Genomic DNA, 26,573 nt, shown 5'->3' on the forward strand with positions numbered 1-26,573 from the left:
AACAGAAGTTTCCAGTTTAAACGGACGCAATTTAGTTTTAATTGGTCGCAATGAGTCATTCGCGTCTGATGTAAATGTGATGAGTCCAAAATCGCGTACTTTCAGATTATGAAGTACTAAATTCAATAAACAAATTAACTTACTTCTCTCTGTATGGCCAGGTTCAAACAATGCTCCGCGAAACACTTAATGAATCTTTTATTTTGAATCAATGTTTCGGAGCTTTTATCAAGCTGACCGAATCACGTGTTGATCTCAGGTAAAATGTGAACCCATGAACCAACATTAAATGTATCATTATCACTGATTTCGATTTGAGTAGAGTTTTGTATGTCACTAAACCCAACACACACGCATTTTCTCGAACAGCTTTAACCAGACAGATTTGACTCGTTTGACTCGAAACGTTGACTCGTTTTGTGAAGTGATTCAGTCGATTCGAAAAGCAATTGAGTCAACTTTTTATGGTTCCTTTATGCGGTGCCTGATTAGAAATGATAGAAAATTGGTTTACATTGTAAATACTGTATAGAAAACATGTTCATAGTGTCTTTTAAATTACATTTCAAATATCACCTTATATTGCTGAAGCACAAATTCTCTTATGAAATAGCAAAGTAGGCTATTATAGTTGCATATAACTTCTGTTTCATGAATACTACCAATTAGGACATCCTACAGTGCACTCCTCATAGTAGGCCTATTCATAAAACAATACATGGAAAGTACCCAGATTACCTACTTCCATGGAGATTATGAAGTGCACATCTGCTTGACACTTTACTATCCCATGAGGCCATGGGAGAGGAGTTGTGAATGGCACTATGGCAGTGAAGCGATGGCATAAGTCACAATGCAATGACAGCATGGTGGATGTAGTAAGTCCGGATTTCATTCATATAACACATTCATACGATACAATACATACAATTTTCAAACATACAGTTTTATCAGTCACAAAGTAAGTTCCACATCAAATACTAAGTATATTGATTTTTTGAATACTACATAGTAGCAAAGTGAGCATTTTCTGAAGTGAGAATGGAATTATACTCTCTGCTTTGGGATTTATAGGTTCAAACACCAACAGATGGTATGAGTCCATGGTAATAAAACTGACCAACCCAAAGGTTAGAGGACAGGGCTGGTGGCTGTTGACCCCAACCAAAAAGGTCACCGGTGGTCACTAGTGGAAGTAGCTAAACATACGACAACTCAGCAAATGCTTTTGTCTCTGTTTCTTTTTTTCAGTGCTTTATCCCTTTATCCCAAACACATTTCGGCAGCAGCACAATCAGTCGAACATTCTGTAAGGGAGGTACAGAAAAGGTAGTGGTCTGGTCCGTATGGAAAGTATCAAAATGCTTCACTCCCAGCTGAAGACTCGCAGACAGCAGGTGGAGTCTGGAGGCAGCAATGAGGTCATTGGGGCCAACAATTTTCACATGGGTTTGTTTTACAGTGTTTACACCAGTCAAAACTCCCTAGCATACCACGCGGTGAGCTAAACCCTGTGAACTCTTGGTATGATCAAAAAAACCACCCCATTTATGCTCAGAAAAACACAATAGAATCACTGACTGAGATGGACGATGGTGGCATCTCCCCAAAACTGAATTTGTCCTATATCTGGGATTGAGCTTCATTGTTTGGGCTTTACTCTATCCTTCAAGAATGTTTTCATCAGTAAACCCCAGAGCTGATTTCACCAGGCCCCTCCCATCGGCAAAGAGCCGCACCATCCAAGAATGTCATCCACCATCTCTCCATCCTCAGGATCAGAGAAAAGTGTGCCATTTAAAAACAATGACGACGGCAAAGGTAACACAGGAACATATGCAGTCGCAAAAGTTTCTATGGCAATGAACCAACAGACAGGGTTACACAAGTGTCTGTAAGCTGACCACCCATTTGTGACCTAGTTACAAGCCTGACGTGAGAGAAATATCAACATGAGAAGCAAAAGCTAATTCACACTGCTGATACCTACATTCATTTGTGAACGACACTGCCCTCTGCTGTACACAAGTAGTAGCTCACAGGTAGCAAACCAATTTGATTATGCAAAGAAGGAAGTAACAGGAAACAATTAGTCACACAAGTTCAGTCTTATATTGGTCTTACATACATTTTATATACAAATGCTTTAAAATCTGTGCGTAAAGTTATTTTTTGGTATTCTAATACATTGCATGTTATGAACTCTAAAAGCACCTTTTGCATTATTGAAAACAAATGTTTTTAAATGCATGACTCAGATGTTACAACTTCTGTGTGTGCATCAGACAAGACAGACAGTTTCAGTCCTTACAGTAAAAAACAAAACAAAACTTTAAGACATGTATGCTTTATCGATCCTCACTTGCTGCGCAGACATGTCTATGATTCTGTCAAAAGGAACATAAGACATATTAGACAAAAGTTAAAAGGATGTCATATGTAAACACTGGCTGCATCCGAAATCGCATACTTCCCTACTATAAAGTAGGTGGAAAACAGTATGTGACAAAAGAAGTATGTCCGAATTCACAGTACTCATAAAAGAGTAGAAAACATTTACCCGGATGACCTACTTCTGGTGAGATTCTGAAGTGTGCAAACAATGGACACTTTACTATCCCATAAGGCCATGGGAGAGGATTTATGAATGGCAGAGAACCGACACAACTGACACTGGTAGGTCACATGATAGTGACAACATGGCGAATGTAGTATGTCTGGATTATATTCATACTAAACGCACTCATACTATATAGAACATAATTTTTTAGCTGTTGTGAAGTAAGTACTTTCAAAATAAGTAACTACTCAAGAGAGTATGTGGTGGGTGGGTGGGTTGGGATGGGATGGGGGGTTGTCATGTCTGTTCATGGCCGGGGATGCCATGAATCATATGATTGTAATCATAGATAGTAAACTAGCATGCTGAGGACTCAATATTCATCCTATATCTTCTTGGTTAACGTACCGTCCCCTGACATGTCAGTTTCATCCATGCTTTTCTTTTCTTGTCCCCATCTATTGAACCAGAAACAAACACACGAAAATGAACCACAAGATATTTCCAAGAAAAACTAACAGTATCAACTGGAGTCTTAGCAACCAGTATATCAGAGATTTTCATCTTTTTTATTGCAACAAGTCCACACCCAATTCGTTTCGCATAAATGCGGGTTTGGAACTGGTAGGTCTACTATTATTTGACTTGAGTTGAAGCCTTCCATCTGGCATTTGCTTTTAATTATTACTCCTATTTTGACTGGAAAGGGTCGTTAAATGAGAACTTATCTTAGATTCTTTCATCTCAAACCAAATGTATACTGTTACCAACAACAATCTCACCATTTCCTTCAAGCCAGCGGCAACAGGTGTGTCAAACCGCTGTCAAGTTTACCTTTGATTGTCAGTCTACCAAACAAGGCAGCTGCCAGAATCACTGTCAGAAAAATGACAGCTGACAGTAAGATCTTCTCAATGTCCTGAAAGTGACTTCTCTCCTGGTCACGACACCAATTTACTGTGATGAAACAACAAAATTAAAACAATCATTAAAACATCCTGCAAAATTCATAGCATTTAATCAAGTTCCAAAAATGGCTCGTTGAGTAGCTGTAGCTGTATCACAGGCGACGCTTTCTAACTCAGCTACATTTTCATTAGCATGATGCTAATCATGCTTTCAAAACAGTGCAGCTTTTTCAGTTAGGAGCTACACTGCTAAATGCTAAATTGCTTTATTTTTCATTCCTTTTTTTTTGTGGCCACAACTTTATAATGTAGTTAGCTACTTTTTTAGTAGCTGGAGTGTAGCGACATATTAGTATTTTTTAAAAGATTAACTTTACTGTAATTTGTACAGCGGTTTGTGAGTAGATGTAGCTGTATCGCAGATGACGGTACTTATAACTACATTTTTATTAGCGTGACACTAATTTAGCTGTCAAAATTGTTTCGCTTTTCCAGTAAGGAAAATCGTTATATTGTCATATTTTTCACACCATTGTTTTATACCCACAATTTAGCTATTTTCTGTTGGCAGCTACCACTATAAAAGATTAGCTTGACTGTAGTTGAACTATTTGAAAGTATGAGTAGCTGTAAATGTATTACAGGCGACGCACTTAACTCAAACTTTCATTAGCATGACATTAGCTTAGCTATTTTCAAAATAGTGTAGCTACTGCACGAATAAACGTTGCATTGCTGTGTTTTTCCCCACAATATAGTTATCTACTATTTTGAAACTTGTAGTGCACTGTAGCTACATGTAACAGTTTCTTTAGATTAGCTTGCTTGCAGTTGAACTACTTGACATTATGATTAGCTGTATCTTGTAGCTCAGCTACAGTTTCAAAGTGGCTTCCCCAACCTCATCACCATTATAGGATATATGTACTTACAACACTGCAAGTCGCACTGAAGTACAGGGACTGAGAAGTGCACATCTACCCTCTGGACCTTTTGCACAGGAAAACATGAAACAATTTACATCAATAAATCGTAAATGGCATAAATCCAACAAGTTTTATCAGTACTGTCACCCTTTGTTGTCTTACCTGGATGCAAACACACACTTCACATGCATTTTTAGACAAGTTGAAAGCTGTGCGCTTCATTTTGTCCTAGAAAACAAATAAGAACTGGCTTGACATCAAACAAGCTTAAACAAGACTGCCCTTGTGCTAAAAGTTTTCCTTAGAAACGACCCTTTTCTTTGTCGTGTCATCAGGTACAAACCAGGTGTAAGGTTTTACTTTGACAGGGGAATTGGCTTCAATGGAAGCCTCAAGGCATGGTTTACTAAGATGAATAGGAGAGTACCGAAAAACAAAAACATCTGTATGACATCATGTACTATGAAGATGTAATAACTAATCCTGCATGCTGATAATCCTGCTAATGTCTCCTTACCACAGAAAGGGTTTGGGACTTGTTTCCCTCGATTTGTTTGCACTTAGAAGATGGTTTCATCTCACAGACTGAAACTGAGAACTTGGCTTTGACCCATGTTGATATCTCTGCCCACTGCTGACCATTTTTTGATGTCATCTTTGCTGTCCAGACTTGTCGGATAAAAATATTAAAGTCATTTAGCTGTCATACAGTGTGTAACATAAACAAACTGCTTGTTAAACATGTCCTAGCTAACAGGGAACGTTCTCAAGGCGTTCTGGCAAGAAGTTATGAGTAAACATACTTCCAGAAACATTAAAAGGATGTTCATGGGACTTTTTTTTTTCTAAAACATTTTAATTGGATGTTAATTGGAGTTTTTTAAAAGTTATTGTTTTAGAACTTTCAGAGAACATTCAAAAGTAACATTTCCATAACTAAATGGGAGCGTAAGCAAAACATATTTTTGTTTGCTGGGGTAGCGCTTTGTATACCTGAGAAATTCCCTTTGGCAAAAGGACACCTAATCCATGTCCCCACTTCAGTAGTAAACTATAAAAAAAACATTAAAAAAAATAACGTCATTACTGTGAATAATCAGTTTTCAATGACATCATTATTTGTCAATGACCATTCATTTAAAATAACAGTTCACCCAAAAATGAAATGAAAATTCTGTCTTCATGTCTAAACAACTCATGTTGTAAATTCCAAGCCGTTTGATAGTTTTTGTTTCAGGAATAGACCATAATTTAAATTATAAGATGTTTTTCATTGAAATTCATAGAAAACCTTCTCCGCCCGTATAGCTATGTAGCTAGATAGCTATAGATCCGATTACAATAATCTTTAAAGCTAATTGTAATATACCGCGAGAACAATATGGATATAGCGCAGGATAGTCATATGGACAACTTCTAATGTTTTTAACTTCTGTCATTTTTGTAACATGACAGCTCTAGTCCCATCACTTTCATTGTTTAGTACAGAGCAGCAGTGATAGACTGCTTCATCTCCTTTTGTGTTCCAAGGAAATAAAATAAAAACCACACGTTTAGGATCATGAGGTTGAGAAAATTCTGACAAAATGTTCATTTTTGGGTGAAAGAAAAAGCAATAAAAAACATTCTACCTTCGTGCAAAGAGTAGGGTGTGGATCCACAGAGGAGAATATCACCTGAGGTAAAAGCAGAAAGAAATGCTGTAAGGGCTCCTAACAATCAGCTATAACTGCAGATGTAATAAAAAGGAACAAAGGATCAGAGAGGACGAGAACATACTTTTCCCCCCTTTGAATGAAAAACATTTCCGAGGTCTCGGCAGCTTTTTCCTCCATCAATGTGGCATAGAGAAACTGACACTTTGACGGGACACAGCGGCTCCCATATCAGCTCCTCCTTATTGAAGTCATAGGTTATCCCAGACCACAGTTCTTCTAAATCTGCATTTTAAACAAAAATATGTTAAAATCCCAATTATAATCAAAATCTTTCTTGTCCATGGTGATTTACAGTTTTTCTCGATTGCTAATACACTCTCACCCATTCCCAAACCATTCATTCAGTTCTCAATCTACCTCTCCAAAATTCCCTAATTCTGCTCAGGTTTAAACATGTTCTCATTCAGAAGACACAAGTACAGGTTATAATAAACTCAAGCGTCACAACGTGAACTCAAATAACACACATTTATCCATGTTTGAACATTATGTAGCAAAACTGTGGCCTGTTGCATAAAGCCGGTTCTAGTTGCTACCCAGATAAGTTTGAGATGATGCATTGCTATTGATCAGTCTTAGAATGGACACGTAAGTGACTGCAGAGACCAAACTCTGAGGTGCAGATGCCCCCACAGTGTTGACACTTCGGACCCTTTTGGGGTGGAAAGTACAGCATGCATGCCTGCGCTGGCAGCTTTCCTCTGCCACCTGGGACATGGCCGCTTCCTAGGCATCAAGGTGGACTCTGTCAGCCGCCAGACCTTCGATGGATGTTACTGGGACGCCATAGGCCTTTGGTATAACTTTCAGATGATCTACAGTATATAATGTGTTTTAGGGTGGTCCACAATTTGCTGTCCTTGCGGGAGCTCACCAAACATACAGCAGCAGTGGCATCCGGTCAGAAGACAATCGGATAACATGACCGACCCAGCGCAGTTGGATGTATTAACCCTCTGGTGCTCTTCGAGTGTCGGTCAAAAACGACCAAAGTTAATTTCTTTATTTCAATGAAATGAATGTACTATATTTTAGTTCGAAGATGTTTTTTATTTCATATTTTGTATTTTTAAGGGATTTTATGGTACTAAATTATATAAAAATGCATAATCCATTTATTCACTTTTTTGAGCATAGACCTGAAAATGTAATTTCCAACTTAAACTGTCGTAAATCTTGAATGCTTTAGAGCACAGACTTAAGTTTGATCTCTTTTCAAGGACGACACTTGGCAGACTATTACTGAAGTGAAAATATTTTTTAAAAATGTATACGTAAAAAATGTTGTTGTTTTTTTAGAATTTTACGTTTATTGCTATGAAAATTTTGCAAAAATACTATTTTCAATTTTAATATGAAATATATATTTTCAAAAACATATTTTACTCTAAAACTGAGAGAAAATCAAAGCCATAAATCTAAACAAGTTGTGTTCAAAATAATCTGATATCTCAAAAAATTTGCTTTTAGTAAGATTTTGTTTGGCCGTAGTACCAAAAGTTTTCACTAGATGAAATTCGTCTCCCATTCATTTCCTTTTTTGACCGTGAGGAGCACAAGTGTGACAATTTTTTTCAGGCCTTTTTAAGCTGTTCGAATCATTTGGTTTTTTTGGACCCCATTGACTTTCACTGTAAGGACAAACTCAACTGAAACTTTCTTCAAATTATCTTCTTTTTTGTTCCGCAGAATAAAGAAACTGAAATGGTTTGAAATGAAATGAGGGTGAGGAAATGACTGTAAATTATCAACTTAAGTGTTTACCCCTGGCAACCTAGCAATTTGGATAAGAAACAAGTACTCCATTTACAAATATGAGCAAGTGCTAACTAGTATATAAAATCCGATACAGATACAACACAATCAAGTGCAAATAAGCAAGCCAATGCAAGATTTTATTCAGTCTTGAGGCGGGTCTGAAGATTAACTTAGATGTTGCCACTTGCTATGAAATTGTAGGTTACCTCACAAAACATCTTTTGTCGTGTAAATTGAAATATTTAAAACATCTAAAAGTTAAATGACTTTTGTTCTGAATATTGTACATTTTACTCACTGTTTTTGAATGGACACACTTGAACTCTACGTGCATCTACTCTGGCAGGCCAACCCTGAAAAAGAAGACAGTGGAAATCATCGGTTCATTCTCTAACAGTCAGATTGCACATTCAGAACATAATTTTCTTTCAAATAAAGCTTTCATACCTCAATGCACAAACAGGGTAATGCTTTGGAATACTGAAGCATTATGCTTTTCTGCAGATGTTGTGCTTTTATCTGAAACATAATGCAAAACAAAAGGGTAAAATGTCAATGGCAAAGTCTTTGAGGAACTCTGAAAGGAAAGTTTGCTCTCTTCTTACCGTTCTGTGTGGCCCTTCCCCTGCACAGATAACACTGCGCTTGTGGCAGAGCCTGAGATTGTAATCTGTGTCCTCAGGAGCATTAGTCACTTGCACTGTTAATGTATTCCTGTCTTTATCTACAGTGTATGCCAGCTTCCCAGCTACAACAAAATGACAAAATAGTTAAGGCTTTACATACTGACATATCTGTCTCTCTGTCTATCTGTCTGTCTGTTTATCTGTCTGTCTGTCTGTCTGTCTATCTATCTGTCTGTCTGTCTGTTTATCTCTCTGTCTGTCTATCTCTCTGTCTGTCTATCTATATGTCTGTCTGTCTGTTTATCTCTCTATCTGTCTGTCTGTCTATCTATCTGTCTGTCTGTCTGTCTATCTATGTATCTGTCTGTCTGTCTATCTGTCTGATTTATCTGTCATCTACCTATATGCTGTCTGTCTATCTATCTATCTATCTATCTATCTATCTATCTATCTATCTATCTATCTATCTATCTATCTGTCTGTATGTCTATCTATCTATCTATCTATCTGTGTCTATATGTCTGTCTATCTATCTATCTATCTATCTATCTATCTATCTATCTATCTATCGGTATCTGTCTGTCTGTCTGTCTGTCTGCCTGTCTATCTGTCTGTCTGTCTGTCTGTCTGTCTGTCTGTCTGTCTCTATCTATCTATCATTGTATTGACATCATAATAATGAAACTTACTGATGCACTCTGCAATTGAGTCTCTGATTCCTTCATGACTGCATTCTGGCGTTAAAAAGAAAAGGGCAATAGATATTGTTATTCATGTCATGACTCATGTTTCTGGGCATAAGAATATAGACTGCTGAAAAACAGAATAAGGAGGAAGTTCAACTGGGTAGAAAAACAAAAAAACACAATACTGATACCGGGAACAACGTGTCGTAGTGACTGCATGGCCGTACAGTAGTTGGGAATCGTTTTGAGAGTCACAAACATATGCTGTCCAGGTCTAACAGGAACACACTTAAACTGCACATCAACCTAGAAGTAGAAACAGATTATACAATATCTGACAATCATACACAGCAGGAGGTTACAATGACAGATTTATGTCCTTGATAAATGCTCAGTGGTTAAGCTAGATGAATAACTGTAGCTTAATATGTTCATACCTGTTTTCCTATGGCGTTTCCTCTGCCGACTCTACCAAATGTATAAATCTGGCAATGTCTTATCATCCCTGCAGAATCAGCGCACGCTAAAACTCCACGGATATCACCTGGAAAACAGGTCAAAACTTTAGAAGAACCTATTTATTTATTTATGGGTGGCGCAAAGTGGTGACATTTGCACAGTTTTTCCTTTAATTAACATGTGAGGCTAAGTAGTAACTATTAAGGCACCATATGGTTAGTTAATGTTAGACCTTTCCGAATATAAAGTATTTAATTAATAACTTATTATTGTGAAAAAAGTTGTTTTGAAAGATAGTTGTACTAAGAAGCAGTATTGTGTCAATGAGTTACCGCAGTCTTTGTTTATAATACATCATGACTCAGAAGGCCTGAGTATTCACACAGCAATCTTGAACTTTTCACCTATCAAAAGGATGCGGTTCATTGAACATAATGAACATAGTAGGGTAAGTTATCATAATGTCAGCTGCACTGAATCAGTAGAACAATTATGAAACACTAAACGATTTGTGAAACACACGAAAATATCAAAATAGCATCCAAAAAATAAGAAGTGTATCTTAAATAAATATTAAACCATTGTTTTAGCCAAAAAATATAGCAATTAATAAATCGTATATTTATTCCATTTGAAACATGTACCACATCAAAAGGCGTTTTATTCATATAATATTAATGTGAGCTGAATAATACACACCAGTAACATTCACTGATGTTGCAATTCTGAGCTGGAGTGAACATTTCTTCTCCTCACACGACAACGCGGTCGACAACATCACATTACTGAACACACCGCTGATAGAAGGCTGATCTCTGCAGGGAAATTCTGACAGTGGAGCTAGAAGTTATAGAATATGTTAGTGCCACAGATAGATAGATAGATAGATAGATAGATAGATAGATAGATAGATAGATAGATAGATAGATAGATAGATAGATAGATAGATAGATAGATAGATAGATACTCACAGTAAGCTCTGGGTTTACACTGTAGACCCTGTTTGAAGAGAACGAAATGAATTGACTTTTGTTAAATACTAAACTGAGTAATAATAATGTAAACTACTTTCCCATTCATGGATCTAAAAATGCTTTAACGTAACAGGAAATGTGAAAGTACTGTAAGGTTTGTCAAACAAGGGGTTTCCCACTCACTCCTGACACCTCAGGAAGTTCCTGGTTAGACAAGAGCAAATACCATGGCTATCAGGCAAATTAGTCTAGTGTAGTGTATCCTCGTATCCAGTTACAGAAATCAAAATAATACAAGAATATTATATTTGCCTGTCCGATGACCCGGATCAGTGAGAGTGGGATGTTTTGGAGTCTTACAGAAGCAAACATTCGCAAAGTCTGCTTCTGTAAGACTGCGACTAATGCTTCTGTAATGTATTACACCATAACACAAGGCTTTATTATTATAGATGAGATCATATTTTTATGACTCATAATTAAAAGCCACTTAACCTGCCACTACTCTTGTCTGACATAAAACAGCAATAGCTCAAATAAATAAGAACTGGCATACTTCAATGAAATATTAATATATGCAATTGATCCTGAAATAGCACTGCCTGTCTTAGTTAAATGTTTCACATGGAAAAGACATAATTCCAGCATATTGACGTTAAACTTTTAAAAATCAAAGTTATTACTGCAGCAATGCTCTACTCAAGTAATTTCAAGGTAATATAAAGTAAAACAAAATTTCTACATTAATATTATACAAAACAAACAAATAAACAAAACGTTGTAAATTACGTTATTCCATTTATATATATATATATAAATGTAACTTACAAACCTCAGAACAACTCCAAGCACAGTCCTCGTTCTTCTCAATTGTGTTCATATGGACCTCGTGGCTCTGGAGGATGAGGAGCAGAGGAGGAAGAAACTGAAGATATTTCATGTTTGGTCAGTGTTGGCTCACAGACGCTCCTCTACAAAGTTGCTTTGTTGCTGTGAATGACTTGTAGTCAAAGTATGAATTGAATTTCAAAAGGCAATGGCATACAGTGACAAATTGTTCCCGCCCACTAAAACTCTTTCGGTCATAGGCCTAATGCAAATTTAGGAAAAAATTCTATAAAAGCAATGATCTATAAAATCGCTCTCTTTTGCATTTAATATTCATTTCGCTCAGTTACAATTTTAGACAGGCGCTTGTGATCATTTTTTGTATATTTTTATAATAATAGAATAAAAAATAAATGTTTTTTACTGATATGGACCTGTTGGAAATTAAGTAACGTTCTGTAGAAACTGTCCGATGCGCCGCTAGATGGAGACAAATATCAACCGCAGACACGCCTAACGGATTTATGGCCTTACAAGCGTTTGGATTTCCCACACAAATACCAGTCACTACAAAATCAGTCCAAATATGCAGCAAGTTTTGATTACAACACCATCTGTATAGGTGTGAAACATTTTAGTAATGATAGTAATAATGATAATAATAATAACAATTATTATTTTTATTATTATTTAAATTATTGTATATGCTGGTGCAAGGTGATGATCATATGGACTACAACACATTATTTCTAGTCGACCATCCTAAAAACAATAAATCATGATGATAATTTAGCATATTTATATATATTATTATTATTATTATTATTGACACTTATCTTATGATGTGTTTTTTATTATCATTATTATTATTATTATTAACACTTACTACGATATTATAATATATGTTTAATGTATTATTATTATTTACTTATTTATTTAATTATTTTATATGATAGATAGTGCAAGTGGATGATCAAATAGGTTACTGTTGGTTCCTACTCTAACTATTTCTGGTCGACCATCCTAAACAATAATAACAATAGATTATTATTAGCAATATTAATACTTACTAAGATATTATAATGTATGTTTAATGTATTATTCATTTATTAAATCGTTTTATATTCTATATGCTAGTGCAAGGTGATGATCATATGGGGTTGGTTCCTACTCAAACTATTTCTAGTCGACCATCCTAAAAAATAATAAACCATAATGATCATTGTGATATAGATTTTTTTTTTATTAACCTATTATTGTTATTATTATTATTATTATTATTATCATCATCATCATTATTATTATTGACACTTACTAAGATCTCATATGTGTACTATTATTATTATTATTAACACTTACTACGATATTATAATATATGTTTAATGTAGGCTATTATTATTAATATTATTAAGGCTACTGAATTATTTTTTATGATAGACTGTACAAGTGGATGATCAAACGGGTTACTGTTGGTTAATAAATACTAATAATGATGATAATTATAATATATTATTATTATTATTATTAATTCAGGATGGTCGACGAGAAAAAAAAAGACATTCATGTGAATATGAAAACAAAACCGTCAGCCTCCATGTATACTGATCATCATCATCATCATCATCATCATCATCCCCATGGCCCCTCTCACATTATTTGTTTGGCGGGCGTTGTTTGCTGGTCTCTCCCCTGTCTTCAGTGCTCCTCTCCTCCCCACCCCCTCTTTGTTGTTTCTCTCATCCAGCCTCCGCTGTGCGCGCGCGCACACACACACACACACACACACACACACACACTCCCTGGGATCAGCTGCGCGCTCGCAGTATCCGTGCGCGTCCCTTCCCCCCGCGGCCTGGCTGCTGATGAGATGAGTGGAAGATGTCGGTGTCGGGGCTCAAGGCCGAATTAAAGTTCCTGGAGTCAATCTTTGATCCAAACCATGAGCGATTCAGAATAATCGACTGGAAGCCCGATGAACTGAGCTGCCAGTTTAATGTGACAGGAGAAAAGCTGCTGATTATTCACTGCAACATCACGGTAAGATTCATCAGCCTTGTGTAGCTTACATGCGAACAAGACAAGGCCGAGTGAAATAACATCACCACAACCCCCGTTTGACTCGATTAAAGCCATCATAATGCGAATAAAAGCATTTAGATCTATCAGGATCGATTGTATATCCTCAAACGGATGTCAAAATAGCAGATAAACAAGTACACACTCCTAGCCCGAGCTACATTTAGCCTGCTAGTTGATTAGCTAACAAAGTTAACTGCGTTGGCTCTCGCTTTAACTGTGTTTTCTAAACAAACTAGCCAGCTAATATTCAGGCTTATTTGATCATATCAAACACGAGATAGTGAAATAAAACGGATATGTGTTTTATTCCGCGTCGGTGTGGATTTAGCAATTAAGTTAGTTAGCAGGTAATTCGCTTGTGTGCTAATTTAGCAAAAATGATACATTAGCTAACTTAGCTAAACGACGTTTTGAGCAAAATGTTTTTTTGTCGTTGTTGTCTTTCTAGACCGACTTTGAGATGCTATTTTTCAATATACATGTTGTAATGAAACCACATATTCTATGTTAACAGTTAGTTATAATGTTGGATATCTAATTCAGCAATTAATTAGCTGTTTTGTCGAAGTTCTTCATTTAGCGAGGCCTGTTGTTAAGAAATGCGTAGATTTAAAATGATCCAACTCTATATCCAGTTAAATCTATCGTAATTTTGTTGCAATGTAATTGTTATCGTAATTCCTCATTGCTATCATGATTACTAATGGTGTGTGTTAGCGATATTAGCGCATTTCCAAACTTAATAATTTGAGGGATTCCTGACATTTTCACAGCTATTTAGAGGACACGATCTGCACGTATGTTGAGTGAATATTAAGTCTACTAGATTATCAAGAGGTGTTGTCATAACGTTCACTATCTACGTTATGAAAACGCGCTGCAACGCCACTGCAGTGCAACTAGCTGCCGTGTTGGTGTTATTGAGGTCAGTTAGTTCGCTGAGTTTATATTTTGATGTGTGTGTGTGTTGCTGTAAGGTCAGAGTGTGTGGTCCTGACAAGCAAAAGCAAATCACTTCGCCATCATTTTGTCCCTCAAATGATGGGAGGAGATTTCAAAGTAGTGGATGGGAACATAATGTTCACATGATTTTTTACATGGTCCACAAAAACAGGAACATCATCACCATCAGCTCTGACTCACACTCCACTGCACAGGTCTGCTGTGCTCTCTTTTGGGTGTTCATTTAGACGAGTTTGATTCATTGGTTTGGCAGCTGTTGATGTGGCTTCTTATGCAAGTGGCTGAATGGATCCGATTAGACTTCAGTAACCTTGTGAAAGGACGAGGGGTTTGGATGCAATTAGGAAGATGCTGATGTTGTAACTCTTGATATTTTTGTAGGAGTCTTACCCTTCAACGCCACCAATATGGTTCGTTGATTCCGATGACCCAAGTCTGACCGAAGTCCTTGAACGGCTAGAGGATGTCAGAAGAGGCAATACTTTGGTAAGGAGGTGTTTCCGCTATCTGAGATTTCAATGAGATGTGATCATCAAAATGCAACACAAAATAAGTATTTTAATGTACATTACTGTTCAAAAGTTAGTGGTCAGTAGGTTTAAAAAAAAGTAAAGATGCTATAAATTGATCAGTAATGTGACAGTAAGACTTCTACAAATATCTGAATCCTGAAAGACAATTGTATCACGTTTTACAAGCGACATAAGCATTCAAAACTGAGTCTCTCACTTCTGCCAATATGGATCAACAATTTTGATGACATCACTCTGCACTTCAGCTTCTAATCAGATTTTCTGTCCAATCAAATGATCTCTAGAATCTGAAGAGTCCCGCCCCCTGCACCATAAATAGACGCTGAAGCTGGTGCTGCAATTGGTCACTTGTTCACACAATTACTATTTTCTATATGTTGAATAGCACATAATGCATTATATAGTGGATCGGAAATGATTCAGACAGTGGAAATATGCTTTCCATTGGGGCGAATGAAGTCTGGTTTTGCGTTAGTTGCACACGAACGGCCGCAGCGCTAACACAGTCGTCTCCGGTCTAGAGTCACGATAGCACAGAGCAGATCATATGCGCAAGTCACGCAGACCAGAAAACACATCGGACTCATATGAATTCTGCACAGAATGCTATATGGTGGAGAAACAGTTAGACTCGGCATTAGAAACAGCATTGACGAGTAGAAGAGGTAACACCAGTGCCGTGAACCAACACACTTTTCAAACTACACATCCTCAGCATGATTATGTTCACGGTTTTGCTTCTGTAATAGTTTCATAGTAAATCTAAAAGGGAAATCTATTAGACAGCTGTCATAAACTGTCAAATGCAGCTTTACCAAGCTCAATGGCTCTGGCTGAGCTGTGATATAAACAAAACGCTATTGGCTATTTTAAAAAGGGGAGGAACTGTTCGATTTGTCCCGCCCCGTCTTCCTGTTTCAGTGGAAATTACATCAACAATGAATAACGCTGTGCATTTCAAGGCACTTCAGTGGGTCTTTAAGTAGCACAGCTGTTTTCAACATTTATAATAATAAGAAAGGTTTCACCAAATCATATTAGAATGATTTCTGAAGGATCATGTGACACTAAAGACTAGAGTAATGATATTCCAAAAATACATGAAACATGCAATTCATACACACAGTGACCTGAAAACCTCTCTATAAAGAACATGTTTTTAAATCAAAACCCATTTCGATATTTCATGGGAGTTCAGGAAGTCAAAACTGTCAGGTTGATGCAACTGATTTGATATCATAGAAATAAAAAAACATTGGTATGAAACATTTTTGAAAATAGTAACGATTCAAATGTCTACACAGCTGAAAGAGAAATGAGATTATTATAATCATTTAATTCAAGCTTTTGTTTAATGGTATAGTAGTTTGTCAAATTCATATGAAACCAACAAGAATGGAGTACATTTCTAAGAACTTGGCACATTTATTTCAATGCTGAGGATGACAATTTTCACTGTCCCCTCCACAAAGTAATTTATTTCAAATAAACCTTAATAAACAAGGTTATGACACCACAAACAAGTATAAATTAAGTATTATTAAAGATAAATACTTTGCCCTTTGTTGTTTGATTTTCATTAAAGCAGACTGCAGCAGGTTTATTAGGCTGCTGTCACTTTGAGCAAATGCACCAATCCAATATACTGTTACACATGCGTCTGTTTACGTTCACTTAAGTCATAACCAACTATGTTTATATGGACTCTCACCAAGACACAATTTTGTGTGAATTTGTCCATTCAAGCACAAGAACATGTGAAAGGGAACTCAATTTAGTATTCGCACACAGTCCTGGGTGCATGCGCACGCAAAACTTTTCAAACAGTGCGCAAGTACTGAATTGAGCTCTCTTGTGTGTTATTGTCCTTCCATATTTCAATTGGCAAGGCTTAACACATGCAAATGATTAAATGAGAAACCTTTGGGTAACGCTTTACGTTAAGGTTCATTAGTTAACCTTGGTTAACATGAACTAAGAATGAACAATACTACTTCAGCATTTATTAATCTTAGTTAATATTAATTTCAACATTTACTAATGTTATTAAAATCTAAGATTGTAATCAGCGCCTTGGTCAGTGCGCCGACATGTAGCGCCTTTGCGCTCGGGCGGCTCGAGTTCGAGTCCCGGCTCGTGGACCTTTCCCGATCCCATCCCCCGTCTCTCTCCCACCTCGTTTCCTGTCCTGTCACAATAAAAAGGAAAATCACCACACAAAAAAAAACAATATACAAAATCAAAGGTTGTATTTATTAACATTAGTTAATGTACTGTGAACTAAACACATTTTTTGGTATGTGAATGTTGTTTTACATGAACAACATTATGACAGGAGTGAAGCACAAAGCTTTGTTTACAAAAATAAATAATAGGTTAGCAATTAAATGTTACATCGCAGCCAAACGTTTGGATTTGTGACGAATGAGAGAGTTGTGCATGAGCCCATACATTTAAGCTTTGTCGGCTTGGTATTCTGTTTTGCAATCTGGTCACCCGATTATCATCGTATTTAACAATATTTAATTAGTTATTCCACTGGACATGGAATCTCTTGTTTCTTTTCCCAAATCTTCACTCACCTCTCACCCATTTTCGCAGGGGACTATAAACGTGTCTTCCTTTGGTTCGCTTTAAAGTAGGCCTATTAGATTAGCAGGAAAACGCTGTAGGAAAGATAGCCTACCTTTTTACTTGCACGTCAAATTCTTTTTAACACAGTTTGTGCTTGTTATTAGACTTGGTAAGGCGCATCAAGTTTATTTGTAAAGTGTAATATAATATATATATATATAAAACGCTGCGCCACCACCGGTGGTTAGTCCATTACCACAGTGGTGGTAAAAAACTGCCCCTAGTGTTACCAACTTTTGTAACAATGCAGCAATCCTTGATGCAGTTTCGTCAACTGTCCCGAGCGTTGATCACTCTGGCGCCGGGCTATTGGACATTCCTTATTGTCGAGCCCTGCTTTATAATGCATTGACCCAAATATGATTGTTCTATAATCGTGCAGCCCCAATCCATAATGAACCTAAATGGGATGAGACCCTTTTCTTTATCTGAACACACTTTATCTAGCATTATTGTTCTATGTGACCCAATGCTTTATAGTAGATTAGCTGTTTTATATTAGTTAGTTTTTCTCTAATAAAGTTCCTCACCATTGTTTCCACTTTTTCTTCTTGCAGCTCCTACAGCAGCTGAAAAGGCTGATCTGTGACTTATGCCGACTCTATAACCTGCCCCAGCATCCTGATGTGGAGATGCTGGATCAGCCTCTTCCTGCTGGACCCATCAGTCAAGACAAGAAGGTAGCCCAAATCAGACCTACACAATAGCCTTCTTACACTCCTTCCTTTTCCCGTTTTTAAGGTGTGTTTGAGCTGACGTAAACTTTGTTTCACGTTCTTGTTGTTCCCAGCATGGAACAACTGATGAAGTGACATCAGAAGAGGAGGAGGAAGAGGAAATGGCAGAGGTATTAAGCTTTGGGGGATGTGAAGGCTTCTTTATGATTCCAGTTATGCCGAAAGACTAGATGATACCTAACACGTTCTTTTGTTTATTGCTGTGGCAGCAGGATATTGAAGATCTAGACCACTATGACATGAAAGAGGAACCGGTCGATGGGAAAAAGTCGGAGGACGATGGCATCGAGAAGGAGAATCTGGCAATTCTGGAGAAAATCCGAAAGAACCAGAGGCAGGACCACTTGAACGTAAGTGTCCATTCGGTAAGGTACCCTTTTTTTATTTAACTTTGGGGTTGGGTGGAGCACTTTTAAATAAGCAGCTTTTTTGATTGATGCAAAATAGCACTGACAACCAGGGTCCAACGCTAAGGATTTTTTCTACTGGCCCAGTCGGGACAGTGGTTGAAATTTTTACTTGCCCTGCCAAAATTTTCACTGGCACCCACACAAAAAAAGTAATAAATAAAAATGGGCTAGTTTTTGTTTTTGATCCATGTAACCTTAATAGATAAGGTTATGACACTAAAAGCTACTAGCCTAACTCATATACATTTTAAATATTGTTAAAGACAGTCGGTAATAAAATAAGAACAAATAATCAAATTACGAGCAATAGCACAAATAAATACAACAGAATGAACATATACAAATGAAGTAAAGTTCTTTTCAGGTTTTTCATGTAGGTCTAAATTAGATTTTCAGGTACAGAAATAGTAATCCATCGTCACTGTATTAATATAGATGAACCCTTATTACAGTAATTCTGTCTGTCTTTCAGCAGCAGGAATATTAGGCACCTGTCACATTAAGAGCTGCACGGATCCAATATTTACACATGCATCTTATGTTTATGCTCACTTAAGACACAACCGACTATGTTTACAATGATACTCAACAAGGTTGACATTTTGACATCATTTTGTGTGAATTAGGGCTGGGCGATATGGCCAAAAAAATCACATCTCTGTATTTTTTGAGTGAATGGCGATATACGGTATATATCTCTGTATTTTCTATGTTTTTCTACTTGGATAAAAAAATATTATTAAATTTTTTTAATGAAGTTATTTCACATCCTGCCCAAAATTGTCCTATAAACAGTGTTCATATTGAAGGCTATGAAAACAACTAGCCTATAGCGTAGTCTAATGCTATATATATATATATATATATATAATGTGCAAAAATGGGTTTAAATCACATTACATTCTAACATTGTAACATTACAATCTATAAACAAAAATAATGATTTTAAATTCACTAAAATAAAACTAAAACCACATTACTGTTAGACTCACTTTACAGTTACTGTCATCATAAAAATACACTTACTTGTAGGTTTAAAATTCTACATATGGCAAATTTATTATCCAACAACAAATATTTTTTGACAGTTCCGTCAATTCAGAAAGGCACTTTGAGCCAGAGCCCTGCTACTCTATCCTTTCCTTGTAATGTGTAATATAATGCAATAAAGCAAATGATTTTGGTTTATTTACAAGTTGGGTCAGCTTTTTCTATTAACAAATTCTGTCATTTATCCACTGAAGAATAATTTGAAAGATTGCGCCTTGTAGTGCTGTATATGTTCCCTAAATGCTGTTTTGTTGGTCTCTTAGGGTGCAGTGTCCGGTTCAGTTCAGGCCTCTGACCGCCTCATGAAGGAACTCAGGGAGATCTATAGATCACAGAGTTATAAGACAGGTAATTTCAGTTTTGACCTTTCCATGTTGCTGTTGCCTTCTAAGTGAACGACTTACCTGTAATTTAGAACAGTTCCCTTGTCCAGGAATTTGTATTTTTTTTGCTTTGTTCGCCATCACAACGCATTTCTGTGATTGCCTTCTCCACAAAGTATGTGATCTGATCTTGGAATCTGGCCACATTTTATGTAGCTTCACTTTCGGAGCTGCCACTTCTACGTCAGGAGTGCACCTTAAAATGATTTTGGAAAATTTGTTTTATCTTGTTCTAGTGAAAGGACTGTTACAGATCTGTTTATTTACTCTTCCATTCTGTCGTTTCCAGGTATCTATTCAGTGGAGTTAGTCAATGATAGCCTGTATGAGTGGCATGTCAAGTTAAGGACGTAAGTATGGTTGCACAACGAATGAAATAACATTTAGGCTGATGATGGTTTATCTGAAAATCATCCTTGCGTGTTTTAAGGGTTGACCCAGACAGTCCGTTACACAGCGACTTGCAGGTTTTGAAGGAAAAAGAAGGCATGGACTACATTCTGCTCAATTTCTCTTATAAAGTTAGTGCTGTTTTGTTTCGTTTTTGTACAAAAAAAAATACAGGTTGAAGATAATTTGATTGAAAGGCGAGATTACGCAGCTGAAGTTTTGTTTTCTTTCTTTCCGATGGCAGGATAACTTTCCTTTTGATCCTCCCTTTGTACGGGTTGTGTCTCCTGTCCTGTCTGGAGGGTGAGCACCTTTCTATTGCCAGTATTAATATTTACTTTTAAAGACTTGCACTTATGTTTGTATAGGTTTATATAGAACACTTATGCATGTTAGAATGCACAGTCGTAAAGGTTTTAATTATAAATTCATGTTGTTTTTCATGAAGCTTTTAATTTCAATTAATTTAAAATATCATTTATTCAAATAATGTTAATTTTCAGAATCACAGTTTGTTAGAAATGCATAGTAATTTGCTGTGTCCTGATAAACTTTTATTTTTTCTCATCCAGCTATGTTCTTGGAGGAGGAGCCTTGTGTATGGAGCTACTTACAAAACAGGTTTGAATTCACTTTAAGGTTTAACTATTGAGCTAAATCTGAAGTAAAATCAGTCTAATCTGTGGCGTTGATCATAGGGCTGGAGCAGTGCCTACTCAATAGAGTCAGTCATCATGCAAATCAATGCCACCTTAGTCAAAGGGAAAGCCAGAGTGCAATTTGGAGCAAATAAGGTTTGTCTCGCCGCCTCATGATCAGAAACCAAAAATATTTGCTTGCAGAAATGTTGACCCTTTCCCTTTCCCTATTTTTTTTTTTTTTTTTTGTGCAGAATCAATACAATCTTGCCAGAGCACAACAGTCATACAAATCATTGGTTCAGATTCATGAAAAGAATGGTAGGTGGAGAAACTACAAAATGAGGTAGAGAATTGATGCGCTTTGAACTGCTCTCAGATGTGTTTTCTGATGTTTTTCCTCTAGGCTGGTACACACCTCCTAAAGAAGATGGCTAGTAGAAGAATTGATCCACTTGCACACTGCAAACATGGGATGTCTGGTCAAACCTTTGCTTTATTTTACTAATGTTTTTCACCTCTTCAGCTTGAGACGTCGTGTAAGTTGAAACCATCAAGGGGGACACGTTCTCGCTGTCTGGAATGCTCGGAAATTTACATCGTCCTTTATCTCCTGCAAGGCTGGACTCTTTGACCATATCCCGTGACATCTGAATTTCTGTCTGTTTCTCATTCTCTCTCTCTCTCTCTCTCTCTCTCTCATTTATTCTTTCTATATTGATGGGACTTTGAGCCTTGGTACTAATAAGGCATCTAACATGGCGTTTCAAAGTGGTCTGATCAGAGAAAGATGTGTTTTTCTTTTCTTTCTCTACTTTTTGTTGCTTCCTCCTCACTTTTACTGGAGCATGGCTCTGTTCAGGATTATTACATAGATGGAGATGCTCGATGAAGATGCTGGATCTGATCCTCTCTGTCTGCTTTTAAAGGACATTCTTTTGGCCATGGACTTTAAATGATGGTTTACTGAACTTAAAACAGGATATGGATGCAACTAGAGACAATGTGAAGACAATGTGCCACTGCTCTTGTATCTATAGAGTCCCCCTCCCCCCCCACATGCATTTTGAGTTAACATGTACTGGTACATTAAATGCTGATGTTGTTGAAGAATCATTATTTGCCACAATTATATGCGCAAGCTTCTTAAGCAACCCCTAATATTAATGATAACGTCGAGGACGAGAAGAAGGGGCGTTTATACGACTCTTGCTCCAGATCTCGTTTGGATGAACTCCACTCAGTTTCCTTGCGCTCGCTTTTAGCATGTGGCTGACCTGAACAATAATGGACAAATGCAAGCTTTGGCTTTGAAAAGGCGAAGCGGATCTTGCCGTGGCTCCATAGTTGAACAGAGCTCCACTTGTATACTTGTAAATGGATTTGAGGCGTCTTAAATGTGGTGTTTATGTGAAGTGGGGGGATTATCAAGAGTTGGTTTCACATGAGGACTTTTGGACTCGAAATGGGGGAAAAAGGTTGATGTTTCTCAAAATAACTGGGGTAATATCTTTAAAATTGTATTTATATAAGTGATATGAACATAACTCTTTTTTTTTTTTTTCTGTTCCCACCCTTAATTGTTATTTCCTGTTTTGAAAGATGTTCATAATTTCTGCTCCATTAAAACAGCTGTTACAGATTGAGACATTTGAGGTTTACATTACTAATGGACCTCTCATGATCAGCAGTACTTAAACCTAGAGTTTTTTTGCTACTGTCAGTTTTATTTTGTGAGCATCGATGGATTCAAGAGCGCAAATAATACTTTTCTCATAGCACAACACTAAAAGAGCACTGTTTCTTTCCATGCCAGATGGACAATTCATACAAAACAAGGCATTGTTTATTTTACCTCTTGGATTTCAACGTCCAGTATAAAGTCTTAACGTTAACGGCGAAAGAGAACTGGTCAAAATACACCATACCTCCCTATTTTTTTGTCTTTGTTTTGGACTGTATTATAAAACTGGCTGTCGAAAGGCTCGCGCATGTGAAGGCGTCTTGCAGTTTCCATTAAAAACTCAGGAAAATCCATTTTGTTAGAAAATGCTTTTTCGGTCCGTTTGCTCTACCTATCCACTTCAAGGACTTTCTTTAGTTCCCTGAAAGCAAAGAAAGGGATTGTTTTAACAGCTTCCTGTGGCCTCTATTTAGTATTTTATGATGGGGCTTGGTTCCGTCGTAAGAAGTGTTAAAGGCCATTTGCGATTGGACGACTCCGGCTATAAAAATGCATCAGATTTCCATTGTTTACTGAATTTGAGTGCTCAATCAAATGTAACTTATGTTTTTGTTGCTTCTCACCCCTCTGACTTCAACTTTTTCCAGTTGTAAATATTTTGGGGGCATTTGGGTTTAGTATTTGCACAGAATGTTGTGATTGTGCCTCTTGGATCAGTCCTGAGTTTGAACTTCCATAACAGGCAAGCTCTTGGATACGTATTATCTTTAACATGGATGCAAATGTAATCTTTTACTCCAATCAAATGTAAATGTAATTCAAGAGAGCCATTACAGCTGGAATGTCTTGAGAAACTCAAGTGTCTGCTTTGCGAGTAATTGCTGCTGTCTTGTTTCAGAGATGAGCTCGGTCTTGGGTTTTCATCGGTGAGATTTGAAAAGGCAGACCTTTCCGACTGATGTTCCTTTTAGGGGGGTTATTCATCTCAGAAGTACATCGGCGTTCTCCGAGTTGCTGACTTGGGCTTGTCCGCATTGACCAAGATTTCTGTGACTGATTAGTCTTTCTTGTTTCCTTGTCTGAACAGTAATGACTTGTTTGTTTTTTTGTTTTCACACCGAACATGAACCTCACATTAACTAATAACAAAAGCTCGTCTCTGGTGCCATTTCACGGAATGGTTCTTAAAGCTCACACTGTTGGCATGCTTTCTGGGGTGTTTTTTTGTTTTAGTTTTTTTTTTCCATTATAAGAGAATTTTGACCATGTACAGTATATTTGTAAACTTGCATCAAGTTTATGAATAAAGAATTTTACGAGGAGCCTTGTTGGGGAATCTGTGAGTGATCTGGTTGATGCATTTCGAGAACTTAAATTTTCATTAAAGGCACAATATGTAACATTAAAAAATTTCAAAAATGTTTTACATTTTGTTGACGTGTACTTGCATTATCCCAAATGTTTCCAAAAATGTTTAAATCCAGAGAAATTAGCCATTTTAAACTGTAATGTCCCGTGTCATCTGTTAATGACAAAATATTCGCGTTACCCTCAATTTCCATGAGAAACATCAAGATTTTTACAACTGTTTGGGTACATTTATCAACAGAAAACAAATTGTTTTATAGCTCAACACGGTCTTATTTGAATCTCGTTTTCTTGATTTACTGCGAGTAACACATTTGTACCCAAAAAGTAGATCAGAGTTTTGTCAAGTGGATCGCTGTGATTATTAATCTCAACTTAAAGTATGTTCATGCTTGACTTAAAATATTAAGTTTAGTTAAGTTGGATATTTAAGTTCTCAAAATATTTTAAGTGGCATAATCTGAAAGAGCTTTATTTGTAGGAACAGTAATACAGCATTTTCTCCACAACATAATTAAATGCCATTTAGCAACAGAAGCTTTTATTAATATGAAATTCTAACATCGATCTAGCGTACTGCAGTGTGCAACTAGTGTCTAACACAAGCAAATGTATTTTTAGTATGATTGTTTTTACCAAGTAAAACATGCGCTGCGTTTAATTTTAATTAGTCAAATAAAGTTACCTCTATGAGTAGTAATTCACAGTAATTCGTCTGTTTCATTAGAATGAAATAAAATCGAACGTTAAATTTAACTTTAATCGCAAAATATGCATGAACACCAAAACGAAAGGAGCGGCAGCGGCCGACTGGCATGTAAGCATAATAAAAACAGCTACGTAAAATGTCCCTGAACTCTAAAAAGCCTTTATGATTGTATAACTTGTAATTACAACATGTAAACTGAGAGCTACGACTTGTACCACCTGGTCACATCAGATTTAAGGTGTGTTCAACTGATCAATGAATGACATCAAAGTACAGCGAGAGCGACTCAAAAGCATACAGAGCTTTATTTACGGTAATTACGACGTGGTGTGAATGCCGAGTTTGAATAAGAGACCTCTAGTGGAGAAACTTGCATACTGTGCCTTTAAGAAAACATCAGGGACGCCAGAATGTAAATACTAACACTCTCTGCCTGATTTAAAAGTGTGATGGTTTCAAATCGAAATATGTTTTTTGGAAGTGTAAAAATGATTTATTTTCTGTTGTCTAATTTTATGATGCTGTTGAATGTACACTTAACTACAGTAGTCAACATTTAAAGTGGATCAAAACCTTTCATCAAAGTTATACATTTTGAACAATACCCGTTCTTGTCTTAGGACAACTTTGATGAACTTTTTTGATGTATTTTAACTCTATAGGTTGCTGGTTAAACGTTAACATGAATGACTTTGTTGTTTACCACAAAAGGTTTCATCACGGCTGTGGGGTCAGGGGCTGTTGCAACATGAAATGATCAGTCTTTTAAAAATATTTCATCAACAGTGTCTGGCTTAAGAGTTTCTTGACTTGTCAGCCGATGGGTATATTTTGGTTATAAGGATTTAATACGTTTTACAGTTACTGCAAGTCAGACATTTGCTTTAAACACATCAGCTACAAAAATGAATGCATTAATGAGAATGCAGTGATTCTAAAAGTTATACAGCTGTGATTTTTGATGCATGCACATATTTGAGAATTGCTTATGACCACTGAAAATTTTAACGCTCTTGATGACTTTAAATCGTATCCAGTCTTTCAATGTAAATCTATAAATCCTACGATTGCTTGGCATGTTTTTTAAATCGCAAGATGCCAGGTATTTTTGTAGGAATCTGTGAGCTATGAAATTGCATTTGCAAGTTTAAACTGTGACTAAAAACTAGGGAAGTTTTAAGCGCCTTGTTAAAATGGAAGATTATATGAATTGAATAATCATTCTACCTTGCCACATGGGGTAGCTGTTTCCATTTTTGTACACTTGTGATTTCTCCTCTACAATTAACAATGAGACCAAAACGTTTGCTTTCTCTAGGCCTATTAATACTTAAGCTGAATTGATAATGACGTTTGTATTGTATTTGTATTGCAATTCACTATTTATGTTTGCTTGGGTGAGGTCACTGGAGTTGTAACTATTGCTTAAACTGAAGTCATTGGCAATGAACTTTAGAACACTGGTACTCATACGTCAATAAAAGTCAATGAATATATCCATTTATTGTATAACTCACCATTTAGAAAATGTTGTAGCCTGAAGGGAAAAGAA

At 36.6% G+C, this 26,573-nt stretch overlaps 2 protein-coding genes across 6 annotated transcripts; one reads left to right on the forward strand and one right to left on the reverse strand.

Annotated features, from left to right (window-relative positions):
- Nucleotides 1-871: 871 nt before the first annotated feature.
- il17rel (interleukin 17 receptor E-like) lies at nt 872-13,287 on the reverse strand. 2 transcript variants are annotated; one of them, XM_084397129.1, is made up of 19 exons: nt 13,095-13,287; nt 11,448-11,510; nt 10,613-10,640; nt 10,341-10,481; nt 9,620-9,726; nt 9,374-9,488; nt 9,186-9,230; nt 8,476-8,618; nt 8,318-8,389; nt 8,169-8,223; nt 6,174-6,334; nt 6,026-6,070; nt 5,388-5,445; nt 4,912-5,063; nt 4,557-4,622; nt 4,401-4,458; nt 3,395-3,517; nt 2,969-3,018; nt 872-2,387 (listed from the first exon to the last, which is right to left on the reverse strand). In XM_084397129.1, the coding sequence occupies exons 2-19, from the start codon at nt 11,493-11,495 to the stop codon at nt 2,349-2,351; spliced, it is 1,506 nt and encodes a 501-aa protein (XP_084253255.1). In that variant the 5' UTR covers nt 11,496-11,510; nt 13,095-13,287; the 3' UTR covers nt 872-2,348. The 2 variants fall into 2 exon arrangements, with proteins under 2 accessions (XP_084253255.1, XP_084253254.1); XM_084397128.1 differs by lacking the exon at nt 13,095-13,287 and having other exon boundaries at nt 11,448-11,691.
- Nucleotides 13,288-13,317: 30 nt separating this feature from the next.
- On the forward strand, nt 13,318-24,266 carry ube2q2 (ubiquitin-conjugating enzyme E2Q family member 2). 4 transcript variants are annotated; one of them, XM_084397130.1, is made up of 13 exons: nt 13,318-13,480; nt 14,867-14,971; nt 18,210-18,332; nt 18,443-18,499; nt 18,599-18,754; nt 20,113-20,197; nt 20,522-20,582; nt 20,663-20,753; nt 20,867-20,925; nt 21,195-21,243; nt 21,321-21,416; nt 21,515-21,581; nt 21,667-24,266. In XM_084397130.1, exons 1-13 carry the CDS (start codon nt 13,322-13,324, stop codon nt 21,696-21,698), a joined length of 1,140 nt encoding a protein of 379 aa, XP_084253256.1. In that variant the 5' UTR covers nt 13,318-13,321; the 3' UTR covers nt 21,699-24,266. The 4 variants fall into 4 exon arrangements, with proteins under 4 accessions (XP_084253256.1, XP_084253258.1, XP_084253257.1 ...); XM_084397132.1 differs by having other exon boundaries at nt 18,599-18,739; XM_084397131.1 differs by having other exon boundaries at nt 18,602-18,754.
- Nucleotides 24,267-26,573: the final 2,307 nt, after the last annotated feature.

Source organism: Rutilus rutilus (assembly GCF_951802725.1).
Source record: "Rutilus rutilus genome assembly, chromosome: 23".
NCBI lineage: Eukaryota > Metazoa > Chordata > Actinopteri > Cypriniformes > Leuciscidae > Rutilus > Rutilus rutilus.